At 36.2% G+C, this 17,576-nt stretch overlaps 1 protein-coding gene across 1 annotated transcript in view; it reads left to right on the top strand.

Annotated features, from left to right (window-relative positions):
• Positions 1 to 12,934, top strand: part of OMA1 (OMA1 zinc metallopeptidase) — a 60,320-nt gene extending 47,386 nt beyond the window's left edge. The window contains exon 8 of the mRNA XM_008071971.1: positions 12,464 to 12,934. Within this exon, the coding sequence (XP_008070162.1) occupies positions 12,464 to 12,676 (213 nt within the window). The 3' untranslated portion in view covers positions 12,677 to 12,934. The remainder of the gene's footprint in view (positions 1 to 12,463) is intronic.
• Positions 12,935 to 17,576: the final 4,642 nt, after the last annotated feature.

The raw sequence follows: 17,576 nt of genomic DNA, 5'->3' as shown, positions 1-17,576 counted from the left end.
TGGTTAATAAGCTGATATATTATTAGTTTTTGTACTTGAAATAATCAGTTAAACATATATCTTACATATTTTGGTTATCATAACAATTTTGCTGAAAAATTGAACAGATGTTATGTCAACCTGTTGATGTTTAATAGTATGACAGTTTAAAATTATAGTTCCACTGTTTAGACTTTAAGTTTATGTATATTATAATTTGTCCTTGAAAGAGATACTTTATTTAACTTTCTATAAGAATTGTTATAAAATATGAATGAATGTGACTAAGAGAAATTTACTTAAAAGATATATTTTAAAACTGAAAGCGTTTAGACTGAATGTTTTTATTCTCTACTTCTCTCATCAACTATCTGGCTAACTCTCTCTCTCTCTCTCTCTCTCTCTTTCTGCCATCCCCTCTTGTGGGGTGAAGGGGATGGAGAATGGTAGAATACAGGGGAAAAACATTTAATTTGAAGGTATTAGTTGTGTAGGGTTATGTTATTGTAATAATACTTTGAATAGGATTTTAAAAAATGTTTTTGGAGCTTTCAATGCCAGCTTTATTCATAAACTTTTCTAAATCTTTTTGTTTGTTTCAATTATATATATTTTTATTTTAAAATTGTGGGGTACAGTTAAGGGTTAGGTATACAAATATTCATTGTGCCAGGTACCCTTGTTGATGAGGTGTGCCCCTGTTCAAATTTACTACATTCAGTTTTTCGATCTCAAAATCACTCAGTGGTAGACTGTGAATGCATTCATTTAAATTTCCTATTATCTTGAATTCTTTACACTTTCAGGAAGCTGATGGTTTGAACTCATTTGTAAATCATTCTTATGCATTTATAATTGGACAAAGTAAATGAATAAATCATTAATGTACATCTCATGAGTAGAAAATATGAAAGTGTTTAACATTGAAGTGAAATGTCGTTGTTGGCCAATGTACACAAACATACACTGTTCACCTTACAGAATTTCATTTTGTCTGACATGGAGAGTGTTAAGGAAAAGGCAAATATCATAGCAGCTACTGTAATTGAATTGGCCTCTGAATCATATAAAGCCAGGAAGCCTGACAGTAACATTGTCTAAAGCCTTAAAAAAAAGCATTATGGTGCATGTGATGTGTATCTACTTGAGGCTGAAATGAATGGGCTATTAGAAAAAATTGCTTTTGAGGGGAAAGGGGAGAAAAGTAATGATATTTTTAGAAAAACATACTAAAAAATAGAGGTGATATATTTTTTTTTCCCCTTGAAATATCTCTCTCTTTTTCAAAGGAAGCTTTTAATCTAATCATGAAGTCTCTCTGGCATTTTTTTTTTCCATTTTTTCCCTTTTTACAAAACTTATATCCCTTTTTTTTTATAAGTAAATAATTGCCATTTCACTTGATGTGTAATGCCTGAAAGAATCCTGATATGTACTAGCCATTGTTTCACAAATACTTTAGTTGTTACTGGGAATAAATATAGCCAGTTCTTTTTTTATATATACAAGTGTGTTTATTTTTATTTATTTTAACTAATTTTTTATTGTACATATTTATGGAGTTCTATGTGATATTTTGATATTTGCATACATTGTGGAATGGTTAAATCAAGCCAATTAACATATCACCTCACATACTTATTTTTTATTGTGTTTAAACTATATTCTCTTAACAGTTTTCAAGTATGCAGTATATTATTGACTGTAGTCACCATGCTGTACAATAGATCTCCAGAAGTTTATTCCTCCTCTCTAACTGAAACTGTGCTCCCCATTCCTACTTCCGCATCCCCAGCCTCTGGTAACCATCAACTCCTGTGAGTTGGACATTTTACATCCACGTTCAAGTGAGACCCTATAGCATTTCTTTTTCTGTGCATGGCTCACTTCACTTAGCATAATATCCTCTAGGTTTATCCATATAGTTGCAAATGACAGGATTATATCATTCTCATGGTAAGAATGGTTGATTATAAAATGTTTTTAATTGAAGACTTTTCCTAATTATTTTCTCACTCCAGAGGACAATTGCTGTATGTCAAGGTGACCTTATTTTGAAGTTTTTAATATTTATTTACTTTAAATTCAGTTATTTGTACTCATTTACTTTAGACCACTTCAAAACTAGTCAGCCTCCGATTTCTATTGCACTGTTTGTGAAAGGAAATGAATTAAAGAATAATTTTTAAGGTGAAATAGTGAAACATTAAAATATAAAATAAACACATCTGAGATTTTATATAACTCATAAATGAGGAAACAGTAATATGTTACAACTAGTTCAAAAGAGAATCCAAGGACTGTAGGTATATAGGCAATAAGGAATGCTGAAATGACTTTACAAATAGATGCAAAGCTGCTCCGTCCATAGGGAGATAAATGCATCCACCAGACGTGTTTATTATTAATACTTTTCTACACGTTACAAAGGTATAAAACAGCTCAAAGATGATGAAAGGCAGAGCTAACCCAGAAGGGGACACATGACAGGACACCTAATACTCTTTTTGCCAATTTCAAAGTCTTTCACAACTCTGTTTTTCTTTTCTCTTTTATTTTTTTAAATTTTCAAGTTGTGGGGTACATGTGAGGATTTGCTACATAATGTTTTTATTTTCTGTGATCATCCATTTGCCTTTCAAGACAAGATACCAAATCAAATCATCCCATCAGACTAATATATAAACATAAGTTTTTGTTCTGTTATTAAGTAGCCATGTAGACATTATCCTTGTCATATTTCTCTTCTGTCCTCTAGAGTAGTTACCCACTATTCTCATTGATTTCTCTTAAATCTATGCTGAGTGAGTCTTTGGATTGAGGTAATCGATGCCAGACTCCTTAGACCTTCTGAAAAGTATATGCTTCCTTTCCGTAATTAAGGGAGAGAGTTGGAAATAGAGGTGGTAGCAAAGGGTCCAGTTTCAATTTCCAGGAGAAACATTTAAACCTCTCACAAGCCATTTAGAACTAAAAATATAGATGTGAAATCAAGAGTGAAGTTACAGAAACGCAAAAATGACAAAGGAGAAAGGAAGATAAAAGAAAAAATAGTTTTTTCAATTTTAAGTTTTATTTTTTATCATACATTTGTAAAAACACATGTAAAGATAGAGATTAGATTGAGTAATTTAATGAGCGGCTAGTTTTCACTCACTCATGTCCAACAGTATATTCCTTTTGTACACTTGCTTCATCTATCCCTTCTCTCCCTCTCTTTTTTCCTAGAAGTATTTTAATGCAAAGTCCAGCTATGAGGGCATTTCCCCCCTAGTTACTTTACAGGGGAGAGGAAGAAAACAAAAACCTCTCTCTACCCTTCATAGTTCTTGTTGGAACAAAACACTGTAACATAGACAGATTAACAAGAAAAAAACAAGTTTATTAGCATGTATACTTCCTGTATACATGGGAGAGTTACCCACAGAATGATTAATACTTTAGGAAGTGGCTTTGCATTCAGACTTAAATATCTTCAACCGAAATAAAGACAGAAGGGTGTAGGGAAAGCCAGGATATAGGGAGGTGGTCGGGAAGAGCACAGTAACAAGGGTAAAGTTGGTTATACAGATTGTGACTTCTCTGTTGTTAAGTGTTTTTAGTGATTTAGAGTCATCATTCTGGTACAAAGAGAGAGACATCCTTGCAAACTGGAGGTTTCCTTTAGAGATATAAATTTCTCTAACACAAGAATAACTTCTTCTGTTTTTAGAACTTCTCCTATGTCTGTTATTTCCCAAAATAACCAGTTGAAAGTAATTCTTATGCTAAAGGGGCATATTTGGGGTGGCATAGTCTGGTCCCCTACAGTCATTTTGAAATGGCATGTCCTGGACTCCATCAGCTTCAGTATACATTTCAGAAAGTAATATCAGTTTCTTCCATAATCACACTATTATTGTGCCCAAGGAAATTCACAGTAGTTTCTTAAAATTAAATATCCTGTCTATATTCCAATTTCTGTGTCTTAAAATATAGTTTTACTATTGGTCTGGTCAAATCAGGATCCTTCATAATCCATCCAATGCATTTGGTCCTTATGTCCCTTAAGTATTTTATAGGTGGTACAGCTGTGCTTCATTGCTTTGCATTAGGAGTTTCTTAAAAACTGACTGCCTCACATTTAGTGATGGCAAAGCCATCAGTGGGTTTGGATGGTGATGGCCTGATCCTTCCTTTGTGAGGGTGGTTTTCCCCCTTATGGTCAGCAAGTGATTATGGGATGATAATTGAGCACCCTGCTAATATGCATTTCTTAAGCAACTGAGAAGTATTTTTGATTGAAGAAGTCTTCCTCCTATGTCTCAAAAGGCTAGCCTGAGTATATGTCTTCAGGAGGAATCTCTATATAGAATCTACATGGAACTCAGACAAGCCAAATCAACCCTAATAGAATAAAAGATGTCATAGCCATTTATTTCTTTTATTCAAAAGTAGACTTAAGAGAAAAGTAAGAGGGATTTTTAAAAAAAATCAGAACAATAATCATACGGGAATTGGAAAAAGCAGTTGAAAAGAAAGGAAAAATAAAGATAATTTTATTTAAAAGATTTATTGAATATTTGAGTGGCCTTAACACCACCAGTACCCTCATCTAAACAAAATCCAGCAACAACAACAAAAAACAAATCCTCTGAAATGTTCATTGTCCCACAGTAAGATAAACTTTAAAGAAAAGAAAAATGAAAAACAAAACCAGATCTCAGGTCTGTCTTAAAAATTTACTGTACTAGAGAGGACAACCAAAGTGGTAAAAAACCACAGAAAGTGTCACCTGACGCTGCCATGATAGGGCTGGTTTAACTGCACTGAAAGGGACAGAAGCTGAAAGAATGACTTTACAAATGTTAGTAAGATACACCCATTTCAGAAAATTGTTAAACTTGTGAATACAGTAAAGAAGCTGTGAAACTTTCAGAGAAGGCTGTAAAGAGCAGAATTGATGCCCCAGAGAAAAGACTCATTGATGCGGAAGATAGAGGAGCATAGCACAACCAAATTAAAATGCCCAAAGCAAAAAAAAACTAAAAAAATGAAGGAATTCTGAAAAGGCACAGAAAGTTCAAGCTGCATATAACAGTGGGAAAGATAAATTCATTCATTTTTATACGTCTTCATTTCTTTGACTGTGGTTTCTATATTACACTTTTTTGGTTTAGATAACATTTCTCAAGATGGGTTTTTAGAAGATTCCCAGAGCACCGTGCATAAGAAGCCCTGAAATGACAATGCTTAGGTATTTAAGTTTATGAAGTGTTTCATCTTCATTGCAACGACAGGCTCTTACAAGCTGCGGGGTAAAAAGAGAAAATTTAAAGACACACAAGATAAGAATGACATTGGACCTTGCTTCTCAGGCTTTGAGGAAATGTAAGAGTTTAGGAAAAAAGAAACAAATAATGGAACTAATACATTTTAGCATGATATTTAGACAAACCAACTTTTTTTGTTTAAGATGGAAAAGGCTTGATAAACACACAGAACAGTATGTCAGCAAAGTATTCAGTCACTGCAGTGCTCTTTCCAGAACCTACTGACAATCAGGAATTAGATAAAATATATAGTTTAGTTTGTAAAGAATTGTAATTATGGCTTACACCTTGCCATTTTAGAAAACCATAGATCAAGTAAAGAATTAACAAAGGAGTCAGTTGAATAGTATGAAAATTTAATTGACATAAGAAACTAAATATCAAGAAAAAAGGAATATATTTTCTTTTCAAATTCACATACATATATTATAAAATATTGATCATAAAACTTGGACAAAAGTATGTATACGTGTTAAAATATCATGAGATTCAAATCCGCAGAACATAGTACATACAACAGTTAATATTACAAAAATTATAAAATGAGTGGCCAAATGAAAATGAAATTCTGTATATATAAAGCAAGTGAGAAATCTATAAATAAGAGAATGCCTTAAAAATCAGTCAACCTAGCTGGGCTCGGTGACTCAGCCTGTAATTCCGCAATTTGGGAGACTGAGGTGAGTGGATTGCCTGAGCCCGCGGGTTCGAGACCCGCCTGGGCAACTTGGCGAGATCTCATCTCTACAATAAATCAAAAAAAATTAGCCGGGCGTGGAAGCGCACGCCTGGTTCCAGCTACTTGGAAGACTGAAGCGGAAGGATCGCCGGAGCCCAGCAGGTCAAGGCTGCAGTGGCCGGGAGTGGCCACTGCACTCCAGTCTGGGTGACAGAGTGAGACTCCAACTCAAAAAAAAAAAAAATCAATAAACATTATAATGATGTAGTTATATGTTCATGGGTTTCTGCCAAGCCTATATTTAAGGGAAATTTTTATCAATTTATATATATAAGTAAGAAAGAAAAAAAGAGAGAACTGTAAGTGGCTCAAACAGGGAAAATATAATTAATATAATTAAGTAGAAATAATCAAAATGACAATAGTTGATTTTTTGGGGAAATTTAGTAAGTGATAATCAGATAAAATGTAAATAGGAGAAGAGGTACAGTAACATACACGAAAACCAAAGTGTTTTAGAGAATGTTATTTTTAAGATTAAATGATGTTAATTAGTAGCTATGGTCAAAATCAGAAGTAATTAAAGCATGTGTGTGGTGGGGAATTGCCAGAGTGGATGTAACTAGGAGTAAAAATTATAACTAGAATGAACCTCCTCAAATTAACTTTAGAGGTAAGGTATAAGTTAATCAAATTTTTAAAAAATATATTAGAAATCCATAGAGTCATAATAAGTTAGCAAAGAAAAGGGCACCTGGAATTTTTCAGAAGTTCAGAGAAAGATTATCTAGTGATAAATTAATTCTAGCTTCAAAATACAGAAAGGGTTTTTATTAAGTATTTGATTCATTTTATGAGCCCAAATGGTTTTATTTTGACAATTAGATAAAAAGTATACCTTTAAAATAATTCATGGGTGGAATCACTAATCAACAAAATACTCCAATAATTACTGTGAACAAGTAAATTATTCTCAGATGCATGAATGGGCATTGTAAAAGAAAAGCTTCTGACACCGAAGAGGAAGCATAGGACTCATTTTCAGCTCCTCTTTCCTTTCCCCGAATCTGATCCATGGGAGAAACTTGTTGACTGCCTGGATGGTACATTAGGGATCTATCTGTGCCCTTCTCAGCTTCGTCACTGCCACTCTCCTAGTAAAAATCACCATCATTTCTCCCCTGGTTATTGCAGTCACTTCCTGTTTTGATCTCCTTGTCCCATTTTCACCTCAACTCCAGCAACCTATTTTCAGTATGTAGCCAGAATGATCGTTGTAATGTTCATCCCTTGCTTAAAACCCTCCGAAGTGGCTTCTCATCTAATTTGGAATAAAAAGACCTCTTACTAATATCACATAACCTGGCCCTGCCTACCTCTCCAGCTTTACCACACATCCCTCTCCCCAGGTTTTCCTTGGTTTCAGCCACTTCAGGTCAAGCTTGTTTCCTCCTTATAGCTCCTCTACTGCTGGCTTCTCTGAAACATGTTTCCCTCACTTCTTTACACAAACTTCACCTCCTGGGGAGGCTTTCTCTGATCCCGCAGTCTCAAATAGCCTCTCTTCCTGGTAACTGTTCTCTTACAAAGTTCACTCTTAGCTTCTTCATGTACTTAACTAAAATTATATTGTTTATTTGTTTTTTGTCTTTTACCCTGGAATGTAAGACCCTTGTTCACTGCTGTATCCATAGTGCCCGTGACAGTTTCTGAGATGCTTAGTGAATACTTGTTAAATGATTGTATGATGTGTAATAATAGAAAAGATAAACAATATAATAGTGGGCAGAAACTAGAAGAATAGGCAGTAGAATTGAATAATACTTCCACTCTGTTTCAGAAATTTAGCATGTGGGACATTCATATTGGTAATGAGAAAATGATATTCATAGGAAATAGTGTTGTAAAAATAATAGTGGTCTTAGGAGTCTTGGGTTTTAATTCTGACTTAGACACCTAACTCTGAGAAAATTACCTAATCTAATCTTTTAGTGTTCTTTAAAGGTGAAGTTTGGATAGCTATATCTCCTTTGTGTTGGATGTACAAACTTGTATGTTTTTGTGGCTAAGATCCTACAACCTTCACTTCCTTCCTGTTCCCCTCCCTTGTAAGACACTTTAATGTAAATATTCTATATCAGACCCAGGACTTTAAAAGTGGTTTGCATCATAACATCAATTTAGATAACATATGTAAAACACCTCGCACAGTGCCAGGCATGGAGAAAGTGAACAGTAAATGTTAGTTCCTTTCACTTCTAGTTGGAATATTTGGATGGTTAATTCCATATTTAACTTCAAATCTTCCTTAGGATTCTCAGAACCATATATTCTTGCTGTTAGAATACATTCCTGCTTTCTCTTAAACTGTAAACTCTTGAGTGTTTTCTCTATGACATTTATCATGATTTATTCATAGCTAGTGTTCTATAAATGTTTGTTTAAAATTTAGTGTGCATTTGTTAAGTGCCTATTTTGTGCAACGCATAGAGTCAAACACAGAAAAAGTAAAGAAAGTAGAAAGGCACATTGTAGTTGTACAATGGGAAAACATTCACTTTTGAAGAGATGAGGGTATATTTAATAAGATAGATTTGAATTTATAAAAACAAAAAGATGGTGGCACCCTTAAATGTAATAAGATAAATATGCAATAGAGAGAAAAAAGGAAAAAACATTTTTATCAAAATATCTGATAAAATCTTACTATGCAGCATAGATGAAGATTTGATACAAATATATATGGTCATAACAGGATTCTGCCTGATAGGTAGTTGGAGAAGAGAAACAGTCTATGCGTGAAGAGGTAGTGATAGAAAACCTGTATTTTCTAGCAATCAAAGAAAGGTAGCTGAGACATCTCCAAAGTACATTTACTCAGTAAAAAATTTACTCAAGAAACATCATGTGGTCGAAAAAAAGCATGAATACAAAAACATGTAGGGCAAAAGCACTGAAGACAAAACACGTTGTGATTCCAGCTTTTAAATTTTCCAAGCCAGCATTTTTTTTATTAGACTATTTTTGTAGAGCAGTTTTAGGTTGAGTGGAAGGTACAGATATTTCCCTTGTTTGTCTGTCCCCACATACCTACAGCCTCCCACCCAACAAAAATCACACCAGAATGACAACACTTGTTACAACTGATGAATCCGTCATCATCACCAAAGTCATGTATTACGTTAGGGTTCACTCTTAGTATTGAACACTGTGTGAGTTTTGGCAAATGTGTGATGTGTACCCTTCACTGCAGTGTCATGCAAAGTCGTTTCGCTGCCGAGAAAACACTGTGCCTACTCATCTCTCCTGCCACTAATGCCTGGCAGTTACTGGCCCTTCTGCTGTCTCCATCGTTTTGCCTTTTCCAGAATGCCATATAGTTGGAATCCTGTATCTTTTTCAGTCTGGCTTTTTTTTTTAACTTAGTAATATGCATTTAAACTTCCTTCTGTCTTTTCATGGCTTGATAGCGCATTTCTTCTTAGAGACGAATATCATTCTGTTGTCTGGATGTACTGCAGTTTGTTTATCCATTCACCTCTTGAAGGGCATCTTGGTTACTTACAAATTTTGTCAAATACAGCTTTGATAAACATTTTCCAAGGCAGCTTTTGTTTCCTGCCAGGCATTTCACTTCTCTGAGGTTCAGTTTCCTCATCTGTAAGATATAGCTGATATTTTCTAAGGGTTCTAAGGTTTGAAATTATGTGACTATCTAGAGAAAAATCATGAATTCTTACTGTGTTATACTGATTATGATAACTCAGGTATGCCTGTATTGCTGGTGACATAAGTTGATAAAACCTCTCTGGCAAAAAGCAGCCTAGTACTATATGACAAAATTATAAGCTGTTCTTACTCTTTGATTAGGTCATTCTATTTTGGGGGTTACACTTCAAGTAACCACTTCAAGGTTAAAAATAAGTTTCTTTTTTTAAACAAGTGTTTTTATAGCAGGGTAGTTTACAAAAGCGAAACAATTCTAATATCCTGTAATGGATAAATGCAAAGTAATTCTGTGAGAGTAGGGACCATGATCAATGTGTACCTAGCACCTTATTCAGTTTGGCATTCTAGATATCTATTGCAGTAAAAAGACTGAATAAGAGAATTTAAGGGAAAGAGAAGGGTTTTTACTGAGTATACAAAGATTATAGGGGATGATATCCTGATTTTCTCTTTGCTGTTTTTCATCTTTCATTGCTAAACGCAGCTGTGCCAGCTGTTACCTGCTAAACTCCATACCCTCCCCCTTCCCTGATACTAGTGCAGAACTCAGGCATGCGATGCAGCAGCCATGACAGATAAACTCACTTGGAGAAGATAATCACCATGGTTGTAAAGGAGTGAAGGCAAGAGTGGCTGTTTGTCCCAGTTTTGCCAAGACAGTTTTGGCTTTGCCTGGTGTCTCAGTGTATTAGCATCCCCTTTCACTCTCAAGGGTATCCCAGTTTGGACACTATTTAGCTGAGGGTCTGACTTTCTGTTCACTTCAGTGGTATGGTTGGGAAACATTTTCTTGTCATGTCAATTCAGTTTGCTTATATATTTCTTTAGTAGTAGATGTAAGGAACATCTTAAATCTATTGTATTGTGAGATACAAAGAAAAATAAGACAAGTCCTCTGCCACCAAAGAATTTCACATTAAGTAATCTATCTCAAACTCCTCAACTGACTTTGATCATTCATAGCCTCATTAGAGTCGGAAGTGCTCCTAGACCCAAGCTTCTGCCTTGGCCCCATCTACTTAGAGATGAGCTATTGACTTGCCTCTGGCTGCATGTTACCTCTCCCATAAGACTTAAGGCAGTATTCCCATTTAAGAACCTATGTCCCTACCACACCACACCCTGGCTGTCTAGGGTAATTGATTGACTTGCACAAGCATGTTTGATCCTGCTTTCAGGGCCCACACAGACTTCTTCCCTTGAACACAAGCACATAGCTCCCTCACAGCACCAGATAAGCCAGGGGCGGGAGAAGGGGGCAGGTGGCAGGCTAGTGGCAGGAGCCAGAAGAGGCTCCCTGCAACCTCTTTTATGTTCTGAATTCTACTTTTGTACCTGGACTTCCAGATAATTTTGAATGTGTATTCCTCAAAGAAGGAGAATAGTACACATTTTATGTAGTAGTTTATTAGCTTGACTTTCAGCTTTAGGTAGACATATGATATCTGGGCCTCCATTTCCACTCTTGCCATTGACCCCTCACAAATAGTAAAAGCAGGCCTCTACTCAGGTGTACCACCCTCATCAGTGTCCAGAACAGCCCAGCACAGTTCTATCATCTTTGCTCTCATGGCTGCCTCCTGGAATGCTTTGCCCCAAGGTTGCCACATGCCTCCCAAGTTATTAACTTGTCAGTGAGACCTTGCCTGGACAGTGTTTCTAAAATTTTACCAGTCCTCCTAACACTGTCCCCTTTCCTTCCTTTTTTACTTCCCTAAGACACATCACTGTCAAAAAGTTGGAAGTACTTGAAAACTAAGCTAGCTTCCCCCCCAAATGTCTTTCTTTTAAAACCCCTTAAATGTTAAGACTGTTTTCCCTCAAAAATTATTTTAGTTTTCATGTCTTATGATTATTCATGTGCCTACTTTAAGAGTTAAATAGTTCTCTAAGGCTAGTTATGTAAAGCAGCAGTTCCCCTCCCTGCCCTCAATTTCAGGGATAACTTTCCAACCCTGTTGGATGTTGGTTTTAGTATTTCCTGCCATATCTAAATAACATGCTTATATTGCTGCTTCCTAAGTTCAATTTTAGACCTTATTTACTTTCTACTGTAGAGGGCAAGACTTAAGCTCTCCCTTACCACTGGCACACCCTGTGCGTGTACAGATGTATCCAGTCTCCCCTTCAATATAATTAAATTTTGATTTTGGTTAGTCCAAGATTTGGCATTTTAAACTATAAACACGAGTCACAGCTAAGCCACATAGTATACTGTCATCATTTTTCCTTCCCCCAAAGCATTCTGTTTTTCCTGGAGATAAAAACTTTCATAATTTTGATTTGTTTACTTTTCTAGGTTATTAGCATCAATTCTGTCCTAGACTATACTAGTTATGTATATCTTTTTTCAGTATGTTCAGACATCTATATTTCATTGTTTTCCTTTTCTTGTAAATAATCTCTCATGGAGTTTTCAGGTCTTTTCTAATCTGAATAAGTGTTCTCAGGGTCTGCTAGAATTCAAGTGAAACCACAGAACTATTTCTAAGACTGGTTCATCCTCAAAAGAGCATTGAGGTGGTTGTTGCAGATACTGTTGTTGTTTTTAAAATATTATTACTTGACCAAATCATGAAAGTAATGGTTTACCATGAATTTATCAATGGTTATCTTTCTTTTTTGTGTTATAATCAAGATACATTTTAGTCAAAAAACTATACTTATATTTTATATAGAGAGAGCATATTAGGAATTACTGAAATATCTTAAAACATTTAGATGAATATTCTACATATTTTAAAATTATATTCTTTCCTCTTAGGCTGTCAAAATTAGAGAGAAATGTAATTGCCCACCACTTTCTGGACCAGACCCTCGATTACTGTTTAAACTCAGCGTGAAACATTTTCTTGAAGAATCAGAGAAAGAAGACTTAAATATCACTGTTAAGAAACAGAAAATGGATACTCTTCCCGTTCAAAAACAGGAGCAAATACCATTAACATACATAGTTGAGAAAACAACTGGCAGTTGAATTAAAATTTATGAAACATAGGATATATGAAGAATGTAGCGATTTTTAACATTTTTATGTTACTTTTTAAAAAATGATGGTTGAAATGAAAACATTGATATTTAAATTTAAACATTGTAAATTGATATCAAATCATGTACATTACAGATATCTAAATTCATCTAGGTATTTTTTCATGAAATATTGATGTGTTTTACTCTATTTTAAAATATCTCAATGAGGAAAATGTAAGAGAATAAATTTATATTACACATTTTACTCTTCTCTTGCTTGCTTTTGATTTGGAAGACAGACCCCTAGTAAATGAGAAATCAGAACGTGCAGTAATTGTTATTATGGAGAGGCTTCCAGCCAGGCCTAAACCAGATTTCAGAGTTTGTATGGTTATGGCAAACTGGAAAGTAGCCAAAAAGGTATCTTTTGTCAGGGAGTAGTTTGTATTGGAATGGAATTATGTGGAAAAGGGGACTGGGGGACAGAGAATTTCGTGCTCTTTACCTGTGGATGAGGAAAAAGGCTACAGGCAGAAGCTAAAGATGCCCATTTTCATAGGGAGGCATAAGAAGTGCTGTTCCTGTGGTCCAGGTGACAAAGCAAGGGACAAAATTGGGGATGGGGGGCATTTCCATGTAAACACAGCGTGTTCCTGATGCAATGAAGTCTTAACAGAAAGTCGTGTCACTAGACGCCTTGACAGTACTACAATTTGGGAATCGCTGCGATTCTCAGAGAAGACAGCCTCTGTATTCTCATTGTATTATATAAATGTGGAAATAAGAGTTATTATTTATTGATACTCCCGAACTAGTGAATTCTAGTGATGCTTAGGTTACATTTCTAAGGGGGACATTTTTCTTGAAACTCATTATATTAAGTATTTTTTTAGAGAATTAAAGGTGAAAGGATCTACTGTTTATTGTGTATCTACTGTGAGCTGGGTCCTATATTTATCTCATTTATCCCCCAACCTTATGAAGTCGATTTTATTATTCTAATTTTAAGGTGAGAAACAGGCTTGGAGGGGTTGCATAATATGCTCAGTTTCTCTCACCTAGACAGAACAAAGCTAGAACTGTCTGACTACAGATGAGTTAATTTTCCACAACTCTTAGGTACATCTAAGACTAAGTTATCAGAAAACAAGTCATAAACTCTATTCTCCGTTGTTTGTTAGCTCCCTCACATGTGGCGTCAGTATAGGTGAAAATCTCATAATTTTAAAATCAGGGTCCCTTATGTTGTCTGCAGGATGATTTTCCAGGTACTCCTCTCTCAGACCATCAGAATTGACATGAAAAACTTGGGGGTGAGGCCAAGCAGGAGAGTAGATCCTCTGCCCTGCATATGAAAGCCTGTGAAATCTCATCTGGGATGTGTCCTGACACTGAAGTTTTCTTAGCCAAAATATTTTTCTTATTGTTAAGGAGACAGGTTCAGAGCCTGTGTGTATTTTTCTAGGCTAACTATACGTTACTTGTAAGGAATTTCCTGATCTGCACATGAGACAACCAACACTAGCAAAGAAGTGATTCACATTAGCTTCTTCGTATTATAGTCATTCTTTACATTCCTTGTGTTGGGAGATTTGTGAAAGGCACTCCATAACACATAAAGACATTTGGAGAATGTCACCTTGAGGTAAACAGTAAAACACACCATTAGATTTCCCTACAGATTTCCTAAAAAAATAGGGTGGCGAAGACCCTAGTCTATTTTTTTTCTTCCATTCCATTGTTACATCCGATTGTGTTGTTTAGACTTCCTAGAAAATATATATAAATTGGCATTATATCAGAAAGAGCAGGTAATATCTTTATAGTACATATGAAAAATACTTTAACCCATGGAATCAATGTAAAGATAATGCACATTTCAGCTCAGTGTTTTAGGAGGAATTAAATAGCACTTGAAATGTAAGATGTATACATGTATTTTAAGTTTTGCGTGGAAACAACCTCTATGTGGTCTGCATGTAGTTGCCAAACTTTTTTTTTATTTCTGATAGTTTTTCATGTACCTATAGGATTTTGATGTTGGCTGACTGATTCTTGTTCGGAACAGTCCAAGGCACAAACTCAGCCTGATCTCTTATGATTCAGATAGTTGTGAGTTGTGAGACTGTATTTTCTAGCACTAAAGGAGTATGCATATTTACTGCTCTATACTTAATACCTAACAGTTCTTGGCACATTATAGGCATTCAAATAATATTTTATTGACACTGTTTACTCAAAATCAGTCATTTGGTCAAAGGATAGAAAATAGAGAAACAATCATACTTTGAAATTTCTGCCTCTTGGTAGCTGTGAGACCCTGTACAAGCCATGTAAACTGTCTAACCCTCATTTCTTCATTTGTAAACTGGGGACAATAAATCCTCATAGGTTGACTGATGACAGAGTGAAATGCTATACTTAAAGAATTTAACCCAAAGTCTAGAGCTCCAAACGTAATAAAAATAGTCACCATACATTGAATGCTTACTTTTGTACTATACATTGTGCTAAGCATTTTTCAAGCACGATTGGATCTTCCTGCAACCCTGTATATGATAGGCATTATACTACCCCCCATCACAGATCAGGAAACTTCAAGTTCAGAGGGGTAGTGCTCAAGGTTCCATGATGTATTTCTTAAGATTGTTTTACTTGCAAAAACAGAAAACCCAACTCATAATACCACCAAGAAAATGTATTGCCTCACCTAACAGAAAAGCCCAGAAGTATACTGAGCACAATTTAATCCAGAGATGATAATTTCATCAGAGCAATGACTCATTCTTCTCAGCTTTCTTCCCTGATGATATCAAGGTGGCTGCTAGCAGCTCCAGGGTTCCATGCTTTCATATCCAGGTGGGAAGAGTGACTCACCTCCCAACTACTGAAACAAAGCCTTCAGCACTTTAGCGGCACCACTGAAGCAGTCAATAGGGATGGCATTATCATGATTAGCTTGGACGTATCAGGATCCAACACTGGAGCTGAGGATGGATACCGTATGCTGGAAGAGATGAAACGGCAGAACTAGAATTAAATAAAACTGTTATGTTTATCCTTTCAGCAGACAAAGAAACAAGATAATTACTTGGATTTTTGGGGGGTTTTGGCATTTTTTTTTTAACCTGAACTATATCCTCAAAACCAACCTATGAGATTGGAAGAACAAATGGTGTTACCTATTCATAGAATAGAAAACTAAAACTTGAAGGAATTAGGCAAGTTATCCAAGTATGCACTTCAAGTAAATGGCTGAATTGGGATTGGAACAAAAGGATTCACTGATTTCTGATTCAGCATTCTTTGGAGATATTAGCTCCATTTTTAATCTAGAAACTAAAGCTCAAAGACATTAAGAATCATGTGTCCAGCACTACTTAGCTCTTTTTTTTTTTTTTTTGAGTTGGAGTCTCTGTCACCCAGGCTGGAGTGCAGTGGCACGCTCATGGCCACTACAACCTCAACCTGCTAGGCTCAGGCAATCCTTCTGCTTCAGCCTTCCAAGTAACTGGAATTACCACGCCCGGCTAATTTTTTTATATTTATTGTAGAGACGAGCTCTTACCAAGTTGCCCAAGCTGGTCTTGAACCCCTGGGCTCAGGCAGTCCTCTTGTCTCGGCCTCCCAAAGTGCTGGGATTACAGGCTTGAGCCACCACGCCTGGCCGACTACTTAGCTCTTAATGGCAGAACTGATTCAAACACTCTTTCTGACTCCAGAGTCTGCTCTCTGTCCATGTACGGCCACTTCTATTGGCAAGTTTAATACAGGAACTGAGGATGAAGAGTGTGCATTTTCCTTTCCCCCTTACTTGTGAACAGCAGGGCCAATATCTCTTTTCCCTTACTTAAAAGCACTCATTTTAATACTCTATGACAGATGGTTAAAATAGTCATTTTAAACATTTCTACATGTGAATGATAAGAAATCTGTTAATCATCTCATGACGTATTTTTTTTTTAATCAGGGCCTAGAGAGTTCTTTAATCTGTGAGGAGAAATATCTCTCACTTCATTATTGGAAGAAAACCCTACCGGTGTTCTACCCTTGTACACCTTGCTTCCAATTTCCATCAGAAAAGTTTGGCCAGTGGCTTCCAGCCTCTTACTCACCAGGGCCTCCTTTTATTTTACCCAGCTCTATGTGCAAGGAGTTTTACACCACAGAGTTCTCTGTCTCAAAGAGTTGGAGTGTCTAGATTCTTGCCACTCACGACCAAGGGTTCTCACTGCACTGGCTGTATGTATAGGAGTTGAGCCTGCTGGACATGGGGCATAAGTCACAGAGTGACCTGTTTTCTTTTGTTTTTTGAGTTGGAGTCTCACTCCGTCGCCCAGACTGTAGTGCAGTGGCTGCTCCTGGCCACCACAGCCTCGACCTGCTGGGCTCCGGCGATCTTTCCGCCTCAGCCTTCCAAGTAGCCAGAACAACAGGCACGTGCTACCACGCCTGGCTGATTTTTAGATTTATTGTAGAGATGAGGTCTCGCCAAGTTGCCCAGGCGGGTCTCGAACCTGCCGGCGTGACCTGTTTTCAAGTCCTAGAATTTCTGTGGTGTCTTCAAAGATCCATCAAGGCCTCTGGATCATTTTGTGATCTCTGGTGTTACCAAAATTCCAGCCAAAAGAAAAGAAATTTGTGGTTTTTATTAATTTGGGTGGCCTAATTGCATGAGAGAAAATATAAAAATTTTTAGTTAGGCTCTTTGAAATATTAAGCATAGCTGGCGGGTTCCCAATACCATCTTCATAGACCAAAAGGCACCTGGGACCTCGTCCTTTGCAGCATTGGCCTAAAATAAGAATTTTTTTCCTTCAGAATATAAAAGAAAGTAAAATTATCATGTATTGATGTTGAATGTTGACCAAGACATCAAAGTATTGTAGGTTAGAAATGCTGGATGT

The sequence above is a fragment of the Carlito syrichta genome, unplaced genomic scaffold, assembly GCF_000164805.1.
Source record: "Carlito syrichta isolate Samal-C Ts95f unplaced genomic scaffold, Tarsius_syrichta-2.0.1 Scaffold314796, whole genome shotgun sequence".
In the NCBI taxonomy this organism is placed as follows: Eukaryota; Metazoa; Chordata; class Mammalia; order Primates; family Tarsiidae; genus Carlito; species Carlito syrichta.
The sequence above is the reverse complement of the archived record's forward strand: the minus strand, read 5'-3'. Positions and strand labels throughout refer to the sequence as shown.